This window comes from Sipha flava, unplaced genomic scaffold (genome assembly GCF_003268045.1).
Source record: "Sipha flava isolate LNK unplaced genomic scaffold, YSA_version1 35a_pilon_pilon, whole genome shotgun sequence".
Lineage (NCBI taxonomy): Eukaryota > Metazoa > Arthropoda > Insecta > Hemiptera > Aphididae > Sipha > Sipha flava.
In genome coordinates this window covers 2,385,081-2,405,696 of record NW_020273058.1, presented here as the reverse complement: position 1 = coordinate 2,405,696, position 20,616 = coordinate 2,385,081, and the positions used below count along the sequence as shown (strand labels likewise).

Below are 20,616 nucleotides of genomic sequence, written 5' to 3'. Positions count from 1 at the left end.
ATATATATAAATTTAATTAAAAAGACATAATAAAAAAATGTTGATAAACCAATCGTATCTTATATTGAATACAATAATTTTTCAGTATTTATTTCATACAAATCCTCTCTTACATAATTAACTTGTAATTTTTATTTTTTAAATTCAACATGTTATAAAATGTATAGTTAACTTAATCTCTATAGTAAAAATTACAAAGATCATTATTAGTTCTATCAAAAAACATAATCTTTTCATGAAACACCTTTTATATAACTCCAAAGACAAGGCATAAATAAATAATTTACAATAACAAAATGTTCCTACTAATAGTTCTTGTTACATTAACAAATTATTGTAATGCTTGTTAAAGGACTAGAGATTCATGGGATAATTTAATTTATATTGGAAGCTCATATTAAGAAGTTTTTGATTGAGCTATTTAATTAATCAATTAATTAATTAAATATTTGTATTAAACAAATTATTTACTCAACCAAAAAAAGCAGTATTTTATTAACATTTTTCTTGAGTATAAGTATTCAAAATGAAATGAAAAAAAAAATTGTGTAGCAAATAAAGAGTGCTAAGTAAATAGAATTAATAATATAATTCGTACAAAATTAAATGACGAATACAAATCGAGGGAATAGAGGAACATAACTTAATATATTATATTGATAATAAAAATTAAAAAACACACACACTGAAGACTAGAGAAAAGTAGAATTGAAACCACTTTGAGCATGTTATTTTGCTATTTAATATTGTAGGTTGTCATAAATTTAGTCAATATAAATTAATCAAAACTAATTTATCTCAAAGTCTCTTAAAATTGATTTTAATAATCATAGTACCAAACAATTTAGTCGTCATCATTTATATCCACATCTTTGGTATCTACATCATTTTGATCGTTATTGGTAATAATAAGAGAATCTCCATTATCTTTAACTGAGTCTGTAACATCCTCGGCAGCTCGAGCTTCTAAAGTTCTAATACGGTTTTCATGTTTTACAATCATAGCTTTTAACTTTCGAATTTCCTCTTTAAATTCCTTCACAATATCATCCTAAAAAATTATAGAAATTAGAAAAGTAATTAATTTTAGATACAGTATTTATAATTGCTCATTTATAAGCAAATCCTTTTTATGAAAAAAAAATGTATTTGTACTTTTAGTTTTCATATAAATTATATAATTTTTACTTACTGGAATTGATTGCTGTGGCTGTATAAATTGTGGTTTAGCCACTGGTGTTGTAAGATTATTAGGACTTGATTTGGTAGATTTATTAGTTGATGGTTTATCTAAAATATTTGGCTTTTTTGCTACTTTCATTTCAGAAGCAGTTGGTAATCGTGTTGGCTGATGATAGTCCTTTAATGATATTAGTATTGGTTCAGCATCTTGGCCATTGAACCAGTCTTCAGCATCTATTGAAGGAATATCTCCAATAGTATCTGGATATAAATCTTCTTGGAATAATTCTGACTAAAATATAATAAAATATTGAAATTATTATTTATAATAAATTAAAATAATAAATATTTACCTTTCGTGGGACAGTCATACTGATAACTTGACAAAGTCCTGAATTATTTAAACGATAAAATTTTGATATTTCACAAATGGATACATCGCAACCACGTTTTGGCATCATACCAATTCCTCGTTGAGGGTCTGGAGTTTGGAACGTATTAATGTAATGAACAAATGGATGTTCTCCGGTAATCTCAAAATATCGAATAACACTATCACCCTAAAAATATATTGCAGTTGGATTTAATATATGTAAATGTTATATATAATAATATCTTTACCTTGCCACACAAGTAAATCATACTTGTATCCGGATCATACAGAGGAAACATAACTCCATTGCTAGTGTCTAATTCAACCATAACAATAGGATCATCTAGTTTTTCAGGAGACCGCAATGAATACTGTCTTTCAGAAAGTTTACTAAAGCCAGTTGTAAAAATTAGGCCACCTTTTAAAAATATACCTCTTGATGCTTTACTTCCTTCATGACATATTACTTCCTACAACATTAATGAATATAGATAATTATGTTCAGTTACTAATATTTAAATTACATACCTGTTCAACTTCTCCACTCCTAGGATTAATTAGTCTAAGCTTTTTATCTTTACATGTTGTTAATAATTGTGATCCATCAAAATTCCAGGATGCACTGAATACTATATCAGGATGACAATCAATATGGATAAGTGGTTCACCAACACCAACATTCCATATTACAACTTGATTATCAGATCCTAATAACATATAGATTAAAATATAAAATTGGTATAGCAGAGTTGTGCTACCAACAAATAGTCCCAAAATATACACAAACAATAGAAAAATAATATTGAACAACAATATAAAAATATATATTAAACCAGTGAAGAAGGTATTGTACAATTAAAATTGAGCTTAGATGTTAACACAAAAATATGAAAATTATGAAGGTATAACTTTTGTGTAATTTAAAAGATGGATTGTTAGTTTTAAAACATAACATTTAAGCAGGAATATATTTTAATCAAAAATTTAAATTAATGGAATAATGAAAATGAAAAAAGAACATTTTTCAAAACATACCACATTATAAATGTATGATGTAATACATAATTTAAATTGATTTCAGGAATTTGGATTAAACAACAACCAGTGATCTTTAACAATTTATCAACACAGATATTTCTAAAGATTTTAGCTATGTTATGTATATTATAACTATGAATATTTTAATTTATTTTTTACATATCATATTATACATACCTATATATTCAAACAAAATCAAAATAGTTTTTGATTTTATCAATAAAAGATTAAGAATTAGGAATAACTTTTTGTCATAAGTTACTTTAAATAAACTTTTATCAGAAGAAATTACAATAAAAGGTAATGAACATCAACAATTTTATAACAATGATTGAAAAAAATCTTTTTCTTTTGAATATTTTTATTTTCAGTCTTATCAAAATAATGTGGTTAAAAATAAAAATAATTTTAGGATCATTGAATTATTAATATTAATTTGGTATCGTAATTTGGAAATAATTTTTTCTTATGTTGGCATAGCATTATGTGTGTTATTATGCATAGTAATTACTAACTGTTCTGCTGCGCTATCATTTTCTACATTAAAACGCATCAAGGACTATTTAGGGTACAATACGGAAGAGAATAGATTGAACTCATTGAGTTTATTAGTAATAGAGACAGGATAGGTTAAAAAAATTGATTTTGATGATGTAATTAATGATTTTTTAGCTTAGAATTACACTGAAAGTCTTTGAATGTGTAAATTAATATCTTTAACGTTTTTAAAAAAATGTATGATTTCATAGCATAGTTTTTCTTTTTATTGGCACACACTTTAAAATATATCTTTTTTTTGTACCATTATACAATATAATATAATATATGGGCAATGTATATTCTATAGTATAGTTTTATTTCATAATTATAGCTAGTAATATTTAAGAATAATATCAATGACATGTACCTTTTATCAATGTACTTAGTTCTTATAATTTCAATACTATATTATAATCTAATGGTTTTGAAAATAATATAAATTCTTATCAAAATATAAAATAAAATTATTTATTTATAAATCTAAAGAGGTGAAAACTTTTTTTTTTTGTGCTTACAGTGGCGTAATAGTTAAATCCAGCACTGTGTGAAATTATGAAGCTCATGTACAACTTAATATTCATAAATGAAACATATGATATTTGTCTTTTTAATCATTCAAGTTATTGAAGTATTGCTAATAACATTTAGTGGGTAAATTTCTTCTAAAACAAAGTTGGATATTCTATAGTTAATTCATATAGTTATGTAATCACAATAAATACATTTGTGATAAGTAATTTTGGCCTGTTTAATTTGTAAAATAAAATGCATTATGCATTAACAATACCTAGTATATATTAAATAACCTATCCTAACATCAATTAATAAAAATAAGTTGGAATATGCCCAGAAATATGAAAATTTTGAAGGTGGGTAGATAAACTAAAATATCCGGTATATCATCAAATACATAAATGATAAATATAAACTAATTATTATATAAAGTTATGCACACAGAAGATGTTGTCAATTTGAAAGCTTCATTGAGAGATGTTCTTAATGAACAAATATTGATTATTGTAGATTTATTTTTATGTAGACAGGTATATGAAAATCTATTTAATAAAACCTACCTTAGTGTACAGTCTAAAAAATAAAATAATGAAAGAACTGGAAATATATCACCACAAATGTTATGTAATGTATTGAATAACATGACAATTGTAGAGCATTATATTAAGCTTTGCTCATAATTTACATCTGATATATCATTTTTTTAAATAATAATTTAGTATGGCATCATAGGATGCCATCTAGTTTATATACTAAATTATTTTTTAATAACTATAATTTAGCAATATTATGGAAGTTTTATTATTTTAAGAAATAACTTTAAAATAAATAAAAATTACCAGCAGATAACAAAATATTTCGTGCTGTTGGATGCCATAAAACAAGACCAACTCTTCTTTGGTGGTATATTAAATCTACTACAGATTCGGTCAATGTCCTATGAAAAATAAAATAACAAATTATAAAATTAACCAAAAAATAAAAACCATTCAATTGCAGAAAGTTTAAATTTAACATACCGTGAAATTCCACCATCTGGAATTTGCCAAACTTTTACAACGCAATCTTCAGAACCGCTGGCAATCACATTGTCATTGTGTGGACACCAAGCAATGTCTAAAACAGGACCTTTATGACCACCAACTACAGGTTGATCAGCAGGTAAACGACCAGTCTGAAAAAAGTATTGCTCTTATAAATTCTTCAAATTCTATCATAATTTTATTTTCATATTTCCTATAGAATTTTAACTATAATTGAAAAAAAAAGAAAATTTATTAAAAAAAAAAAAAAAATCAATTTATGTTGCATTTGTACTAAAAATATCCAACACTAAAATTTAAAAGTACTACAAGTTTTCATTACACAAGAGAGTACAGCTGGCTTCTGAGAGAAAATTCATAATTATAAATGATATTATATTATGTTATTAATTAATTTCCGTTTAAAATTCGTTTGAGCTTCGATCATGTTGTTCATCAACTTTTTCACTGAAAGGCTGGTACCGTTGCAGAGTCGTGGTGGATTGATATTTTGTAGAAGAATGATGGGCACACCAAATTTCAATGTTAAAACGTGTGGTGGCTGCCTGGCAAATTAAGTGAATTTAAGAATTCAGTTGGATATTTGACAACTTTGTCTGGATTCGTTACGGAATCAATGACCGGTTACGTTGTCTTATTTCGAATTTCGTTTAGAATGATTGTATATACATCATAGGTTTTGGCTATCAATATAACCCGTGCATTGAGGTACTGACGAATTCTGTAATTTTGTGGTAGATTTTGGAAAACTTTGTCAATTAACTCATTGGTCGTTTCTGTTATTTTACAGAAATATGATGGAAATGTAATGCATTGTATTGATCCATGGATCGCTAGTTTCTCATTCCCCATATCTAGCAATTGTTTTGCGAAACTATCGGCTGATGGATGATTTTGTAGATTTACACAATAAAAAAATAAAAAATAAAATCATAAAAACTTTTAATGTCATAGACGCACGTGCCGTGGAAACAAATAATAAAAAATAATAATAACAAATTCAAGGATAATAATATTTTTTCCACTAATTATTATTATTATTATTGTAATAGCAACTATCTTTGAAAAAAATGTCCAACGAAAATCTCAAAATGTCTGAGCACTTCCCGGGGTTGGGCCTATCACTTTTTAACTTAGCTTATCTTCTGTCCATAGGTCTAATATATCTAGGTACCAAATTTCGTCGCAATCGGTCCAGCCGTTTAAGAATGCATAAAGGACCGACAGAAATTAATTTTTATATGTATATAGATAATGTAATATAATAATACATAATATTAGGTATATAAATACGTACTAAGAATCTTTATTAAATTAATTTTTAAAGCTAGTAGGATTTTAACTTAAATTAATGTTTTCTATAGTTGATTTTTTTGCTTTCCCATTTAAATAAATTTTTGCTAAAAAATATATTAAAAATATTATTATTATAACAACTAAATATTTGTTCAAAAATATAAATTTATACGTTTTATCTACAGTGATAAGATATTTATTTTATTGAACGCTTCTTTAAATTTAATATTTTTTATTTCATCGAAGTTAATAGGTTTGGGATAGGATTGATTTAAAGTTAAAAATATTACAGCATGAATCATTCATAAGAGATAAGTTTAATGAAACTGAGAAATATAATTGATTTAATATTTGTTCAGTTTTTAGTACACCTTTCGAAGTGTGAGCAATACACACCCAGACTTCAAGTATAATTTTCCAGAACTTTTAACTTTATTTTCGTTAATTACAAATTATAGTAGTTGTAGTGTGGTTTTCACATACAAAAATGTATTTAATCGTAATAAATTTATTATTTTACATGTTCTTTAAAAAGTTATAAATATAATTCAAACTGTATAGTATTATAAAAGATGCTTTATGTAACGAAAATATTATTTAATTAAACAGGAGCTTTATTTAAGAAATGGTTTGTAACTTGCGCTAGGATCGAACGCGCCACATTCTAGTGAAGACAGTACAGAATCATAGGCGGACACCTGGTGGCTTGGAGGGGCTTAGCCCCTCCCCCAAATCGAAACTTTGTTAGAAATTTTATTCGTTCTTTTTATAATTATCTGTTCGTTTTTTTGAAAATCGTAAAATAAGAAATAATAAAAAACTATTTACAATAGCATTAACAATACCAATTAGTTTGACTACTTGCGAAAGAAATTTCAGTGCAACGAAAAAATAAAAACTTGGCTCATCGTTAGTTCAAGATAGGTTCATCGATCTTTCAATACAATATATTGAAAAAGATATATCAAAAAATATAAAAAGCAATGATATTTTTAATATCTTTGCTGATACAAATATATATTTGTAATTCAAATAAAATATTTATTATTTTTAAATATACGATATTGACTGTTTTTTTAATACAATTTAAACATATCTATATTTTTAATAGTTATAAGTTTTACTTGTGCATAAGAAGGGGTGTGATGGTGAAGTCCCTGGAGGTGTTTTTACATTGAATTATTATAGCCCACCCCCCCCCCCCCAAAAAAAAATTCAACCAAATGTCCGCTTATGTATAGAATTCATAAGAAATACATAAATGACAATATTTACGCAACGATCGACTGACGCTAAACGTTCTATACAACTGTTAAGTGAGATAATTATGTCCCTCTTCCAACGATCACGACGTGCAGATCTCGTCACGTAGACAATGGGCGCGGTTACGAACTGCCGAAACGGCGGCGATACAACGCCATCTATGGAACGTTGTGTACGTTTTACTTTCAGTATAGCATCCTCTTAACATTAGGTCCAATCCCGTATTTAAGATTTCTCCGCCAAGGGGCAACAACATTTTACCGCCCCTCTTCCCTGAAGTGTAAAACAAAAAATAAATGTCCCCAACTATTCATTGAAAACCCGCTCGCAATTAATTTTCCCCGATTTCAGTATACTATTACACAATATTTGTAATTAATATCAAATCCAAAATGATAACTGGGTTATAATTATATAAATAAAGTTACAGAAAATTGTCTTTTATAAGATAATAGTGGTGCCATTTAATAATTTAGTATCTTTCGGTTTGAATGTCCCATCCCCATACAAATCAACATTAAACCAATATCTCTCAATAAAATACTATGTCAAATAAAATTTTGTACGCTACTAAATAATATTTATGATTTTATAGTAAAACATTTACTTTTTATATAATTTTGTACCTTTTTTGTTCGTTTTTTCCAACCATTCACTACCAAAAAACTATTTAGTTTTAGGTATGAAAGATAGAAAATATTTTTATAAGGGTAAAATAATAATAACCCACACACACACACACACATATTATTTTGATTCTGGGGCATGAAGTGTGCTATGTGTTGCAGCATTGTTTCAATTCTCAGGACCGTAACATTTACGTCACTATACTCGACCAAGTAGCTGTTTAGCAGTAGGTACCCCACTGTTTTAGGTATGAAAGTTAGAAAATATTTATATAAAGGTAAAATAATAATAATAATAACCCACATCCACATATTACTCGTATTTAGATTAGATAACATTTATTGAGCAATAGTTAATTAACGGAAACCAATAATTGTAGTGATAGTGAATTAACGGAAAAGATCATAATTTTATTTATTCATAAATAATTTCCATTGAGAATGTGAAAAAAATCGATTTTATTTTAAATCACCGTAAAAATATTGCCACCCCCTTAAATATTATTTCCAAAAATTTTGATTTATTTTTGTTTTATAAAATATTTTATATTTTGATAGTCTGGTAGAAAATAAGAGTTGTCAAGTATCAAGTGTTGCTTAAAAATAAAAATACATTTTTATTATTATTAAAAAAAAATCAATACATTTTGTCTTAATTTATTTTGATTTATTTATTTTAGATTCAATATTAAAATAGTATAAAAAAAAGGTATTTGGGCCGCGAACCTTTGATGTATATATATAGCCCATTGGTAATTTAAATTTGAGACCACTGTTCTAAATGATACGGTCCGGTCCAGTTTGGTTTCATTTTTTCTTTATTTCATCTGCCCGGTCTGGTCTTAGTTTAAGTTAAAATGTAACAGTTCGGTCTGGTCTTTAAAAAAACAAACCGTGCAATGCTCTAATACACATATATTAATACTCGATAAACACTCGTAATAACTTTAAATTTCACTAAAACTTTGCATTAACAACAGTCACGAAAAAAATTGTTAATTCAAAAACTATACTATAGTTATTTATTAATAAAAATATAATTCTATATATTATATATATTATATAATATATTTCTCAAATAAATTTGGCAAAAAATAAAAACCATTCAACCTTTAAAGAGATGACAATGCCAAAACTCTTTGGAACACATAAGTTTCCTACCTAAATTTAGAATTAAAAATACTCAAGCGACTTAATTATAGGTACAATATTGTATTATATTAGTGAAATTATCTTTATATATTTAAATTATTAAAGTATTAATAAAGTAAAGAAAATACTTTAGGTGAAAAAAAAAACAATAAGGAAAATAGTAAGATTAATGTTCAATTGTACTTCTATGTGAACATACGTCACACATATCTTAATGATGAGTCAGGAACTCCATATATTACTTACATTACTGGCTGGTATAAAATATTTGTTTACACTTTACACTTATAGCTATATTACAAGTATTAACATATACCAATATAAAATGTTTCTTTAATTTTTTTTATAGGAAATAATTATATTTTAGACTTTTATAAAACATCAACAATTTTTTTAAACGAATTCAACAAAAATTCGCTAATGGTATTGGTTGATAAACTTTAAATCATATTTTATACGTCAATGGTAAACAAAAAAACGAATATTAAGTTAAAAAAAACCCTAATCAGCTTGTCAATATCGAGGTTGGAGATTCGTTTTTATTCTATCCGTATTCTTGAATCTTGGCAATATTATATACGTGAACTATCCAAGAATATTAATTATGACGTCATATTCAACAAACATAAATACTTAACATGGCCTCAATGAAATACTAAATAATACCATACTATTATGATTAATTTTAAATATATATTAAAAGAAACTGAGGTTTTTCAAGCAGTTGGTGCTAATTTATCCAATTTATAAGACTCGTACATTTTTAATTAAACTAAAAACAATATCCATATTGAAAAATTTACTGTTTAATGAATTTAAAATAGTTAATAATACAAAATGAATTATACTTACAATACTAAATGTATTAAAATATCATTAAATAATTTAAACAAATTGAGCGCAAGGAAAAATTGGAATTATGCACACGGCACATCCGGTCAAATGTATTTTTGATGATTTTAATCTCCAAGGAGAACTTTAAATATAGAAATCATGAGGAACATAGTTAATATATATAAATTATTGTAGACGAACGTCACTATATGTGGTTGCCCTAATTATGTCAAGTATTATGCGCGAAAAAATAAACAAATCAAAATTTAAAATATTAATAGATAATAACGTAGTTTTATCACAACTGTTGAACATAGAAATCATAAATAGATCAATAGTTATTGATAGTAATTATGAAAAATAGTACTACTTAATGTACTAAGAAGTACAAAGCTTAGACTGATGTCTCCCTTGATTTGACTTTTAGCAATTATCTCCAAAAGAAAATGTATAATTAAAATATTTACAGTTAGTAAATTTAATTAATTTAACACTTATTAATACTAATTAAATTTTATACAAACAATAATCTAACAAATTAAAAGCCTAAGTTCATAATTTGTATATCAATTAGAAGTAATTTACACAGAATTGTCGAAGAAAAATATATTTTTTCAACGTATTAAACTTTAATGAATTTATCCAAATTAACTTCTTAATTCATACTTACTATCTACTACATTCTAATTATTTTAATACTGTGAAAAAATTACGTAATTTTAAAATTAAAGTTTAAATATAATGAGTCAAAACTAAAATTTTAACAATAACAAAATACTTTTAGTATTAAGTTATTTTTTTTTTGATTGTTATTTACTACAAAATATTTTTACCAATGATTCTACATTGTATAGATCATATTTAAGGTACTTAAATAATAAACTTCAAGAATTCATGATTTATAATAATTTTAAAATCGGTATTAAATTATTTTCATGAATAACTTATGGTGGAAAAATCTTTGTAATAGACAAAAAAAAAAATCTAGAAAAATCGTTGTAATCTTTATAAAAATTTTGTAATAGACCTAATCCATTAACAAAACAATTGAAACTAAATAATACTATTTTCTATACAATATAAAAAATGATGTTTATGGAATTAAGTTGTTGAATAAATAATATCAGAAAATTAATCCTATAAAATGACCATTTTTAAATTTTACAAATAAAAAACAAATTAGACTTTTTTTACTAAATTATTTATATTCATTTTTAAAATTAAAATTATTATCTAAAACACAACATGAGTTTTCTAAAAAATAAACAACATTTCATTATCTTTAAAAACACAAGAGATATTCTGAAGAGAAAGTTCTTTTGGGGTATATATAGCATAAGAAAGACATCCCTAATTATAATAAGCATAACACGTTCTATGTCGCTCCGATTTATTATCGTTTGCGTCGAGGACTATAATAAGACATTTTAAACCTCTCAATTATTAGTTGACGCAGGCGTAGCGCGAAGTGTTTAATGGTTTGCATACCAATGTTTTTATTTTCTTATTATAATAAAATATTTTATAAAAAAGTAAAAAAAATTATAAATAGTACAGTATAAGCTGCATCCATACCTAACAAACATCTAAAGAAATATTATTTGTTGAAGGGTGTATCGAAATAACAAACATTTTATTTGTTCGTCTATAATATAAACATATAGACCCTATATGTTTGCTGGATTCATTAATTTACAGGTATGATTAGACCTAGGAAGTTGTTGCATTTGCATTTTTTTCTATTGTTCGAATTTATTGCCCAGTATGTTATAAATTCTGTACGACTTCTTCTCCTTCGCCTTTCTCCCAACTATTTGGGGTCGGCCACCCTTGTCCAAAACCTCCACTTAATTTTCTACATCCTCTATACACGCACCAATTCATACCATTCTCAATCATATTCAAACATCTCTTTTTTGGACTTCTCTGCCTCTTTTCCTTTTAACATTCCATGCAAGTACAAATTAAAATCTAAAAAATTTAGTATAACTTTATACAATTTTTGGCATTTTTTAATTTGATTAAAATTTCGTTATATATAAATTTCCTTTTATATTATACAATGTTAGATACTTATAATTATTATTCACATGATTTAATTTTTTTTTTTATGTAAGAAATAAAATAACAATAGGAGGATAAGGGCCGTGTCAGAATATTATAATAATAATAAATATATAATTTATGGTTATTTTGGGCCTTGTCGATTGTAATGATAGCGGTGGAAATATTATTTGATAAGACATTTCAAGGGTAGCACAACTCGCTTTCCTTAAATCGGAGATCTTTCGAGTTTGAGAACTTAAAGAAATTATTTATCGTGCAAAAATAATGCAATTTTTAAGTACAATTTTGATTTTTTTTTCACTGCAATAATGCAATAAATTTTATGTTTTTTAGAGCAATAATTTCCGAACCCTAATTATGATTATGAAGTTTTTAGTCGTATGAGTATGAACTGCTTTTATAATTATTCAAAATTATTAAAAAAATAAAAAGAAGCACAGAATTAAGAGACGATAAGACTTCAGCAACAATATTTTAGTATAAGTGCACCTGGCAATTATTTTATGATTTTTGTCTTTTAGTAGAGAACTTATTATTTTCTAATGCATACATTCAATGTATCCAAGCAGTCAATATCAGAAATTGTACCAAAAGTACATGAATCATTAGTATCTTTTTTAGATGATTTGGATATAGGTATGATTTTCCTATACATAATTTACAATATTCCAGGACACATGAGAATTATAAATTAAATTTACAAATATTAACTATTGGTTTTTATATTTTTTAGATTATACTAGTATCAACTTTGACCAAATTTCTAGCAGAAGATAATTTAAAATATCAACCCTACCTCCAAATGTATACTTCAATTTAAAAAATAATACATATTAAATAAATAGTTATTTGTAAAATAAAATTGTTCGGGAACATATTAATAGCGGTCAAACTTTTGTAAAATGTTTTTTAGGTTAGATATAAATTATACGAATATGATATCAGGGACATATTAAGACTTACTTCTGGGGGAGGTGACTAAAATTTTTTCTTTAATTTAGGGTCAAAAAATTTACAATTAAAATTTTAGTAACATTTAAATTAGGTGAATCCTTAATATTTGTGGTTGTTTTTTTTTTTAATCTTATGCTGGATCCACTTAGAATCGACTTTTGTGTAGTTCTTTTTTAACACCTGTCTGTGTTTTGAAAGTTACACTTGTGTTTTATTTGAATTTTCACTAAGTATGGACCTGACAAAAAGCCTAATTTAGTATTCATAACCACGCGTAATTTGATTTTGTTATAAAATGATCCACATTAAAAAAATGTGAAATGTATATCTAGTATATCTAATGTACATATTATCAATTCCTTAAATACAGATTCAGGGGAGGGATTGCCCTTCGCCCCCCTAAAATACGCCCACAAAGTATTTATAGATAAATCCATATTTATATTTTATATTTTTACTGTTTATCAGAAATAATATAATAAATAATAATTTAGTCATTGATTAAACAAATTCAGGAAAATTAAGTAATCCTGAAATAATAAATATTATTTAATTTTCATTAAAAATAGCTCTTATATTGAATTATAGCTTACTTATTATACAACAACTTTCTTCCAATTTTATTCTAAATCAAATACTTATTACAGCAAATATGTTTATTATTTTTATTTATTACTTAGAAAAACCAGTATACTTGAATTATTTTGTTTTCTCTTCCAACAATATGGGTTTGATTACTCTAGCTTCCATAAATCTAGATCTTCAATATACCTCATATAAATTAGCTATCGTTATACTACTTCCAACTAATTTTTTTTCTTTTTTTCTTCATAATTATTATCTGGATTACAACTTTATACAACATGTTCAAACTAATTCATTCTATTTTTTCGATGGTTTATGTCCTCATATATGTATTACTAATTGTTTTCAAATAATTTCACTTACGGTAAGACATAAATGGTGTTTTCTCTATTGCACTCATTATTGAATAGTTTTCTAGATAATCAATGACAATTGTAACATTGTCATTAGTCTACAATTTATTTCTTAGGGTATTAAGAGTAAAAATAAAATATGATTGTCATGGTTTGAACATTCATAAATAATCTAAAAACCAGATGTAATAAGAAATAATTTTAATGTAATATTTATATTTTATGTAGAAATTTAATAAAAAAATTCTTACATTTCAGTTTATTTTAATTCTTCAATTGAACATTCTAAGTTAATATTTTTTGGCACAAAACAACATGACAAATATATGAGTTAGATACAGCTTTTTTTTTTCTTAATATAAAATTAATTAATATACTTTTTGTTGACTTTTCTTTTAATGTATAAGTTTATTTAACTCTAATCGTCTTAAGTGTAATTTTATAAAACAATTTAAAATTCCTATAGAAAGAGTACCACCGTAAATTTATAATTAATTTGAATATTATGATAAAAATACTTAAACTAAGAAAAAAAAAAATACATATATAGATAAAGAACTTACCTTTGAAAGAGGTAATACTATAAAAGCTCCTCCACCAGCTGATTCAACAATACAAGCAAGAAACTTTGGGTTTACAGTACAAAATGTAGAATCCCACGAAGATTTAGATACACGAATATTATCATAACAATACTCTCGTTTTAGAGCTGTTCCATAAACATGGCGAAATTTACTACTTCTTACTTTAAAAGACATCTGCGAAAAAACAAAATTAATATAAGTATAATTAAAATAGTTAAGATAAGCATTTATCAAGTATGTTTTATATGAATAAATTGTTAATGTAAAAAAATTCCACAAATACGAAGTACAAATTTACTTAAATACAATAAACTTCATTTAATATTTACTAAAACTTGTATAGGTACCAGACACAAGATTAAATATATTTTATTTTACATTTAACTAAACTTTACAAATGCATTCAACTTTGATTCAATAATAATAATTATTCTTATATTAACAATTTAGCAATAATCATAAATTATGAATTTTTAAAGATATTTCAAAAATTAAACATTTAACTATTTTATATTAAAGGTTTAGTTCAAAATTAATAGATGTAGCGTTTAAATACTTCAAAATTCCTAATAAAATAATCTCACAATTTATTATTTTCATTATAATAAGTTTGCAGCAGTATTTTATAAAATAACATATTAGTGATAATATTCATTATATACTTAATTGACAGTTAATTATTATTTTCCCCATATATTAAAAATACCAGGTAGCAAATTTCATTAAATGGCTTAGTTTTTAACAGGGTCGCTAAATAAATCCTTTATATTGTGCATTCACCTTACAATTATTGGGAGGCTGGTACCTATATCAGGTGACTAATTGTATAGCACTCAGGTTTATTTACAAATATACTTATAACATTATAGCATGTATACTAGATAATATAAACCATAGATAATTAGTGAGTTTCATTCAATTTCTACCATACATAATATGTATGTTATATTATAATATAAATTATACATATAATTAAAAAAAAATCCGGTAGCTGATTACAATAAAATTCACAATTTTTATCCTATTTTTAATACAGGATTATTAATTTTTTAATACAGCAAAAAGGCTCATTTCTATATTATAAAGTGGTATAATTTTTATTATATTAGGACTATATAGATCATAAATAATATTATAAAATTAGAGTCAAGTATAGTAGTAGCATTAATCATACAAAAAAGTGAAAGAATCAGTTGTGATGATTTTGATATTATATAAGAAAAATAAAGGAGTCAGCAAAAAAATGAATGAATAAGAAAAAACAGATAGAATAAGTTAAGGGAAAAAATAGTTGGATACAAATTAGAATGTCAAGAAGGTAATTGGTATGTGCAGGTAAAAGGGATATAGTGGAAGGATGGCTAATATCATAGTTAAGAAGGAATTTAAGAAATATAACTTTAATGGATGTATTATACTTAATTTTTTCTTAAGTATTTAAAAACTTGAAATAATATAAATAATTTGAACTCAATTTAAAAACCCCACATTGTAAAATAAGACTTACTCTAGATTGAAAATTAAAACAAAATTTTCAACATCATTTTAATAAACTACTAAAACTATAAAATTATATAGGTTTTATAGGCTAGTAAACAAAATGGTCGCAATAAGTACTTTAACATTAGGTTAATTCCAGAAATTAGACCTAAAATTATTAATTTTAACTTTAATAAACATAATACTAATATTTAATAAATTTTTATTGTTTTAATCAAGTGTAACATTGTCCCAAGAATGTAACTAAAAATAAACAAACTTAAATCATTATATGGAAAAAAATAAGCATATCCAATAGATGTCCTCTAAAATATTATCAATGACTAACATTCATTGGAAATGACAGAATCCAAAAATGGGCGTGTAACTAAGGCATGTATGTTATAACTAATAGATCTAGTTATTTATAAAAAAAATGTAATCCTGCTCAGACTATTACTACATGGTAATGGTAATACAGTATCATAATTTAAGTTGAAAAAATATTAGGTAAACCATAAAATAAAATTAAAAACCATTTACAATATTGCTCCACGCCCCAAAAAGGTAATAGTTTTAAAGCTTTTTTAAGAAATACGAAAATTAATTAGAGTTATTGAGTCACCAACAATTGTTAGGATTGAAAATAGATATTATACGTGTTCTCACCTTAGTGACTCATGCAAAAAGAATTTATCTTATTAAATGTTGTCCCGGCGTAATTCTAAGAAATGGCTAATATGAAGCTTTAGTGGTCAGCTTTATATAATTGGGTTGACTGTGTATCGTTACTGAATTCCAAAAAAAAATTAACTTCGTTGTCAATCAATTGATATAAGATCGCGTAAAATTGTCAGAACTTCGGTTCGATTGCGAGGCGCGGGGGGAAAATTAACACAAACAACGGCACGACGAACTGACGTGAATCGGAGGGAAAAAAAGGTCCGTTTAATATCACTCTACCATATTTGGAATTTGCGAATGGAAACGCGACGGCTGAGTACTGAAACGGGACGACGGATGGGGGTCGCCCGCCGGTTTATTTACAATCTACGAGACGCAGTGTGCCACAAGCACAACATCACAGTACCACCAACCTTGGAAACTCCCCACACACTCACCCGGTGAAAGGAAGTTCTGTGATTATTTACAATGCATCATTAATTAACAATTAATTAATTAAGTGTTGCTCCGTATTGTACGTTATTGCTCTTGTCGCCGACAATATTAACGATATCTCTGTCAACTATGTGTTAATACAGACGTAGTCGTTTTCGTAAATGATATTTAAAATTTTTTTACGATAATAACATTTTTTACAAAAATAAAAAAATTATTAATAGTACATTGTATATTGTACACTAAAATAATAAATACACTAATACATATATTGTATGATATGTACATAGAGCCTGCGCAAGCAAATATTGATAGGGAGGAGGAATAAATATCCAAATTACTAACTAAAACAAAGTTCTTCTTCTTTCAGGCATCACAATTCTTCAAGAGTTTTTGCCGCCACCTACACCTTCCACTCTTCTTGGTTTTGTACTGTTTATCCTCAATTTGGTATCCCTAGTTTCTCTAAGTCCTGCATTCTAAGTCTATTCATCGATTCTTTGGACGTCCTCTTGGTATCTGTCCTGTGGATTTCCACTCGAGCACCATTTTAAGGTACTTTGAGTCTAATCTTATCCCGTGCTCAAACCATTTGATTCTCTGTGCATTCATAGGGTTGCCATACGTCCCAGAAAAACAGGATTGTCACCGGTTTTAAACTTCACGTCCCTGTGCCTCGAAAATATTTTTCGAGACGTCCATATGTCCCGGCCTAGACGTTTAGAGTTAATGCAGTATTGTGTAATTTTTAACTTCGACCATTTTATCTCTAAGTACATTTTTAATCGTAAGTGATTAACAATGTATAATAAAAACATAATTTGTAATTTACACATACATATAATATATAATATATTTTATTTTACAACATTTTTTTCAAATATTATATTGCCGGCCATTAATGATCCTCTTCAGTCGCGTATACTTTTGTAAACTTTTGTATGGAGGGGATAGTTTGTAAACAAATCATTATTTTTATTTAATCGTTATTTTTTTTTTTACGTTTCTAACACCCTCGCACTAAGAATATTATTTTATAACATTTAAAAAAAGCCTAGGGGGATCTGATCCCCACATCTCCCCCTTGTATATTGTGTTTGTGTTGTTCCGGTTTCGCCTTATAAATGTATGGCAACCCTATGCATTCATAAAGTTAGTTATCCTTGGACAGAGCCGAACTGGCCCACTGTGCTACTGTGCATTAGCACAGTAGGCCGCGTCCGTGAAAAAAATCTTTACTGAGATCACAGAATAGTGAACAGATTATCTGTTTATAGTACCTTGGTACCTAATTATATTTTTTAAATGATCTCAAAGCACGATTATAGAAAATCCTACATATATTATAAATTATACTGAAATCTGATCCGACTCAGCTTCTTGGCAGTAAGTCTAGTATTTACCGTGCTTAATACATATGATATATTATGTATATTGTATATATTTATGGTACACATGTTATAATAATTAATGTTATCACAGATGACGGAATAAATAAATTGATAACTAAGCTCGTGACGGACCGTATGATCATATTATTATTATATTCTGTGGTATTCTATCGTCATATCCGTTTTTGGCTATTGCTTGTCAAAATAAAATGTTGTCTAAGTTTTTCTAATGGTGGGCACAAAAATAAAGTAAATTGTACGTTTAATATTTGTTATAAACGTTTAAAAAAGATATTTTTAATTATTAATTCGAAATAAAATAAATTAATTCACAAAAAAAAATATTGTATTTTTATTAAACTCTACTAATTCTTTTTGTATTATTTTAAAGCGTACACTTTAGTACAAAGTAAATTTATTTTGTATAGTATCATGGGACATGGATTATGGATAACATCACATAACTAATCATGATTTTTTAATATAAAGGTTATAAGAAAGTTCCCCCCCCCCTTTAAACTCTTTAAATCATACCAAATATCAATTTTGTGAGAAACACATTTAAACATTTTAATAAATTGTGGGCCGCCTGTTTACCTAGAATATTAGGTCGGTAACCTCCTAGTTCAGGCCTGTCCTTAGAACTTGTGTCAAGTTTTGAATCTTCTTATTCCTTCTTCTGCGTCAACATCCCAGTTCATTGTCATATACTAGGTCATAGATATTTCTCATTATTTTGTTTTCGAACCACATAAGTTTTTTTTTCATTCTACCTGTTAAAGTCCATACCTCACATCCATATGTTAGGATTGATCTAATTATCACCGTGTAGGTATTCACTTTGGTTCTTCTAGAAAACAGTTAAGATATTAGGTATTTGGTTATCAAAAATGATGCCTTTTCTGCCTTAATGATTCGGTTATTTAATTCGATGAACCAGTCATTATTAGGTACCACTGATAATGGTGCCCAAATATGTAAATTGATACTCTTTTGTAAATGTATGTCCTTCAATCTTTGCATTGTTGGCTTGATTATTCTTTGATAATAATTCCATCACTTTGGTTTTATTACCATTCACATTCAGCCCTGTGGCTTTTACTTTGTCGATAAAAATTGAGGTATCTGCGCCAAACTCTCCCCATCGTCAACAACTATATTTCAATCGTCTGTAAAACCTAGGATACTAATCTTGTTTGTACCGATGTCGATACTGCAGTTATCCTTCTGTATTTTTTTTTTTTTTTTATGCGCTATTCAGGCTTTTTGCAGTTTCTACCAATCCTCTCCATACGTCACGGTCAGTAGCGATCTCAATGTCTGATGTTCCGTCTATCATCCTTATATCTGCATTGACTCAATGTTATGACTAACTGTAATCTTCCCACCATTGTCGAGATCTTCCCCTGGGGCGCTTGCCAGCTGGTTTATTTATCAGTACCTCCCGAATTATGCTTTCTTCAGCGCGCCACAGATGGCCTACCCATTCTAAATGCTTGGAATTTAGAAAGCATTTATGACTTAGTTTATTGTACAGAGATTCCAAAATGATATTTTTTCTCCTTTCATAAACCCCAGTTGTTTAATTTCTGATAGAACCGTATACTTTCCTCAGCACTTTTCTCTCGAAGGTAAGAAGTTTCTCCTCATCCCCTCTAGTTGTTGACCACGTCTCACAAGCATACATTACTATATGGCGTAAATATGTTACATACAATTTTTCCTTTGTCGCCCATGATAGGATTGCATGATTGCATGATAGTATTTTTGAGCTTAATAATTTATTCTTTGAGAATTATGCTTGGTTCGCCGAGTTAATTCTAAAATTAATTTCATTATGCATGTCATTTTTATAGTTTATATTCACCACCAAGTACTTAAAATCATCGACCTGTTCGAATGTGTATGGTCTGACCATTAGATTGTTCTTAGCGGGCGTATGGCGTATAATTGCATGTATTTTGTTTTTGCTTTGTTAATTGTGAGACCCATCTTCCGACTAGTTGCAATGAATTTTTCCACAGTGTATCCTACCTCTTGGCAACTATTTCCTAGTATGACAACGTCATCCGCATACGCCAGTATTGTCTTGTTTTTATTGAGCTCCATTACTCGGTCTTCTCCTACATCTCTAACTACTTGTTCAAGAGCAAGGTTAAACAAAATGGGAAAGAAGGCATCTCCCTGTTTTAACTCCGATTTTACTTCAAATGGGGGGGATAGA

At 26.9% G+C, this 20,616-nt stretch overlaps 1 protein-coding gene across 1 annotated transcript; it reads right to left on the bottom strand.

The window, feature by feature from the left end:
- Positions 1-686: 686 nt before the first annotated feature.
- LOC112687699 (coronin-1C) lies at positions 687-16,906 on the bottom strand. Its single transcript, XM_025560568.1, has 9 exons — positions 16,552-16,906; positions 14,383-14,577; positions 4,666-4,820; positions 4,486-4,583; positions 2,084-2,262; positions 1,804-2,025; positions 1,536-1,742; positions 1,193-1,474; positions 687-1,051 (listed from the first exon to the last, which is right to left on the bottom strand). The coding sequence occupies exons 2-9, from the start codon at positions 14,575-14,577 to the stop codon at positions 845-847; spliced, it is 1,545 nt and encodes a 514-aa protein (XP_025416353.1). The 5' UTR covers positions 16,552-16,906; the 3' UTR covers positions 687-844.
- Between the last annotated feature and the right edge of the window lie 3,710 nt (positions 16,907-20,616).

Bases quoted from the DNA above. Each gene is read 5' to 3' on its own strand.
- LOC112687699 (XM_025560568.1), bottom strand. From the start codon at position 14,577: ATGTCTTTTAAAGTAAGAAGTAGTAAATTTCGCCATGTTTATGGAACA. The intron at 4,821-14,382 runs GTAAGTTCTTTA...TACTTTTTTCAG, and splicing joins TAGTATTACCTCTTTCAAAG to ACTGGTCGTTTACCTGCTGA. The intron at 2,263-4,485 runs GTAATTTTTATT...ATATGTTATTAG, and splicing joins AAATATTTTGTTATCTGCTG to GATCTGATAATCAAGTTGTA.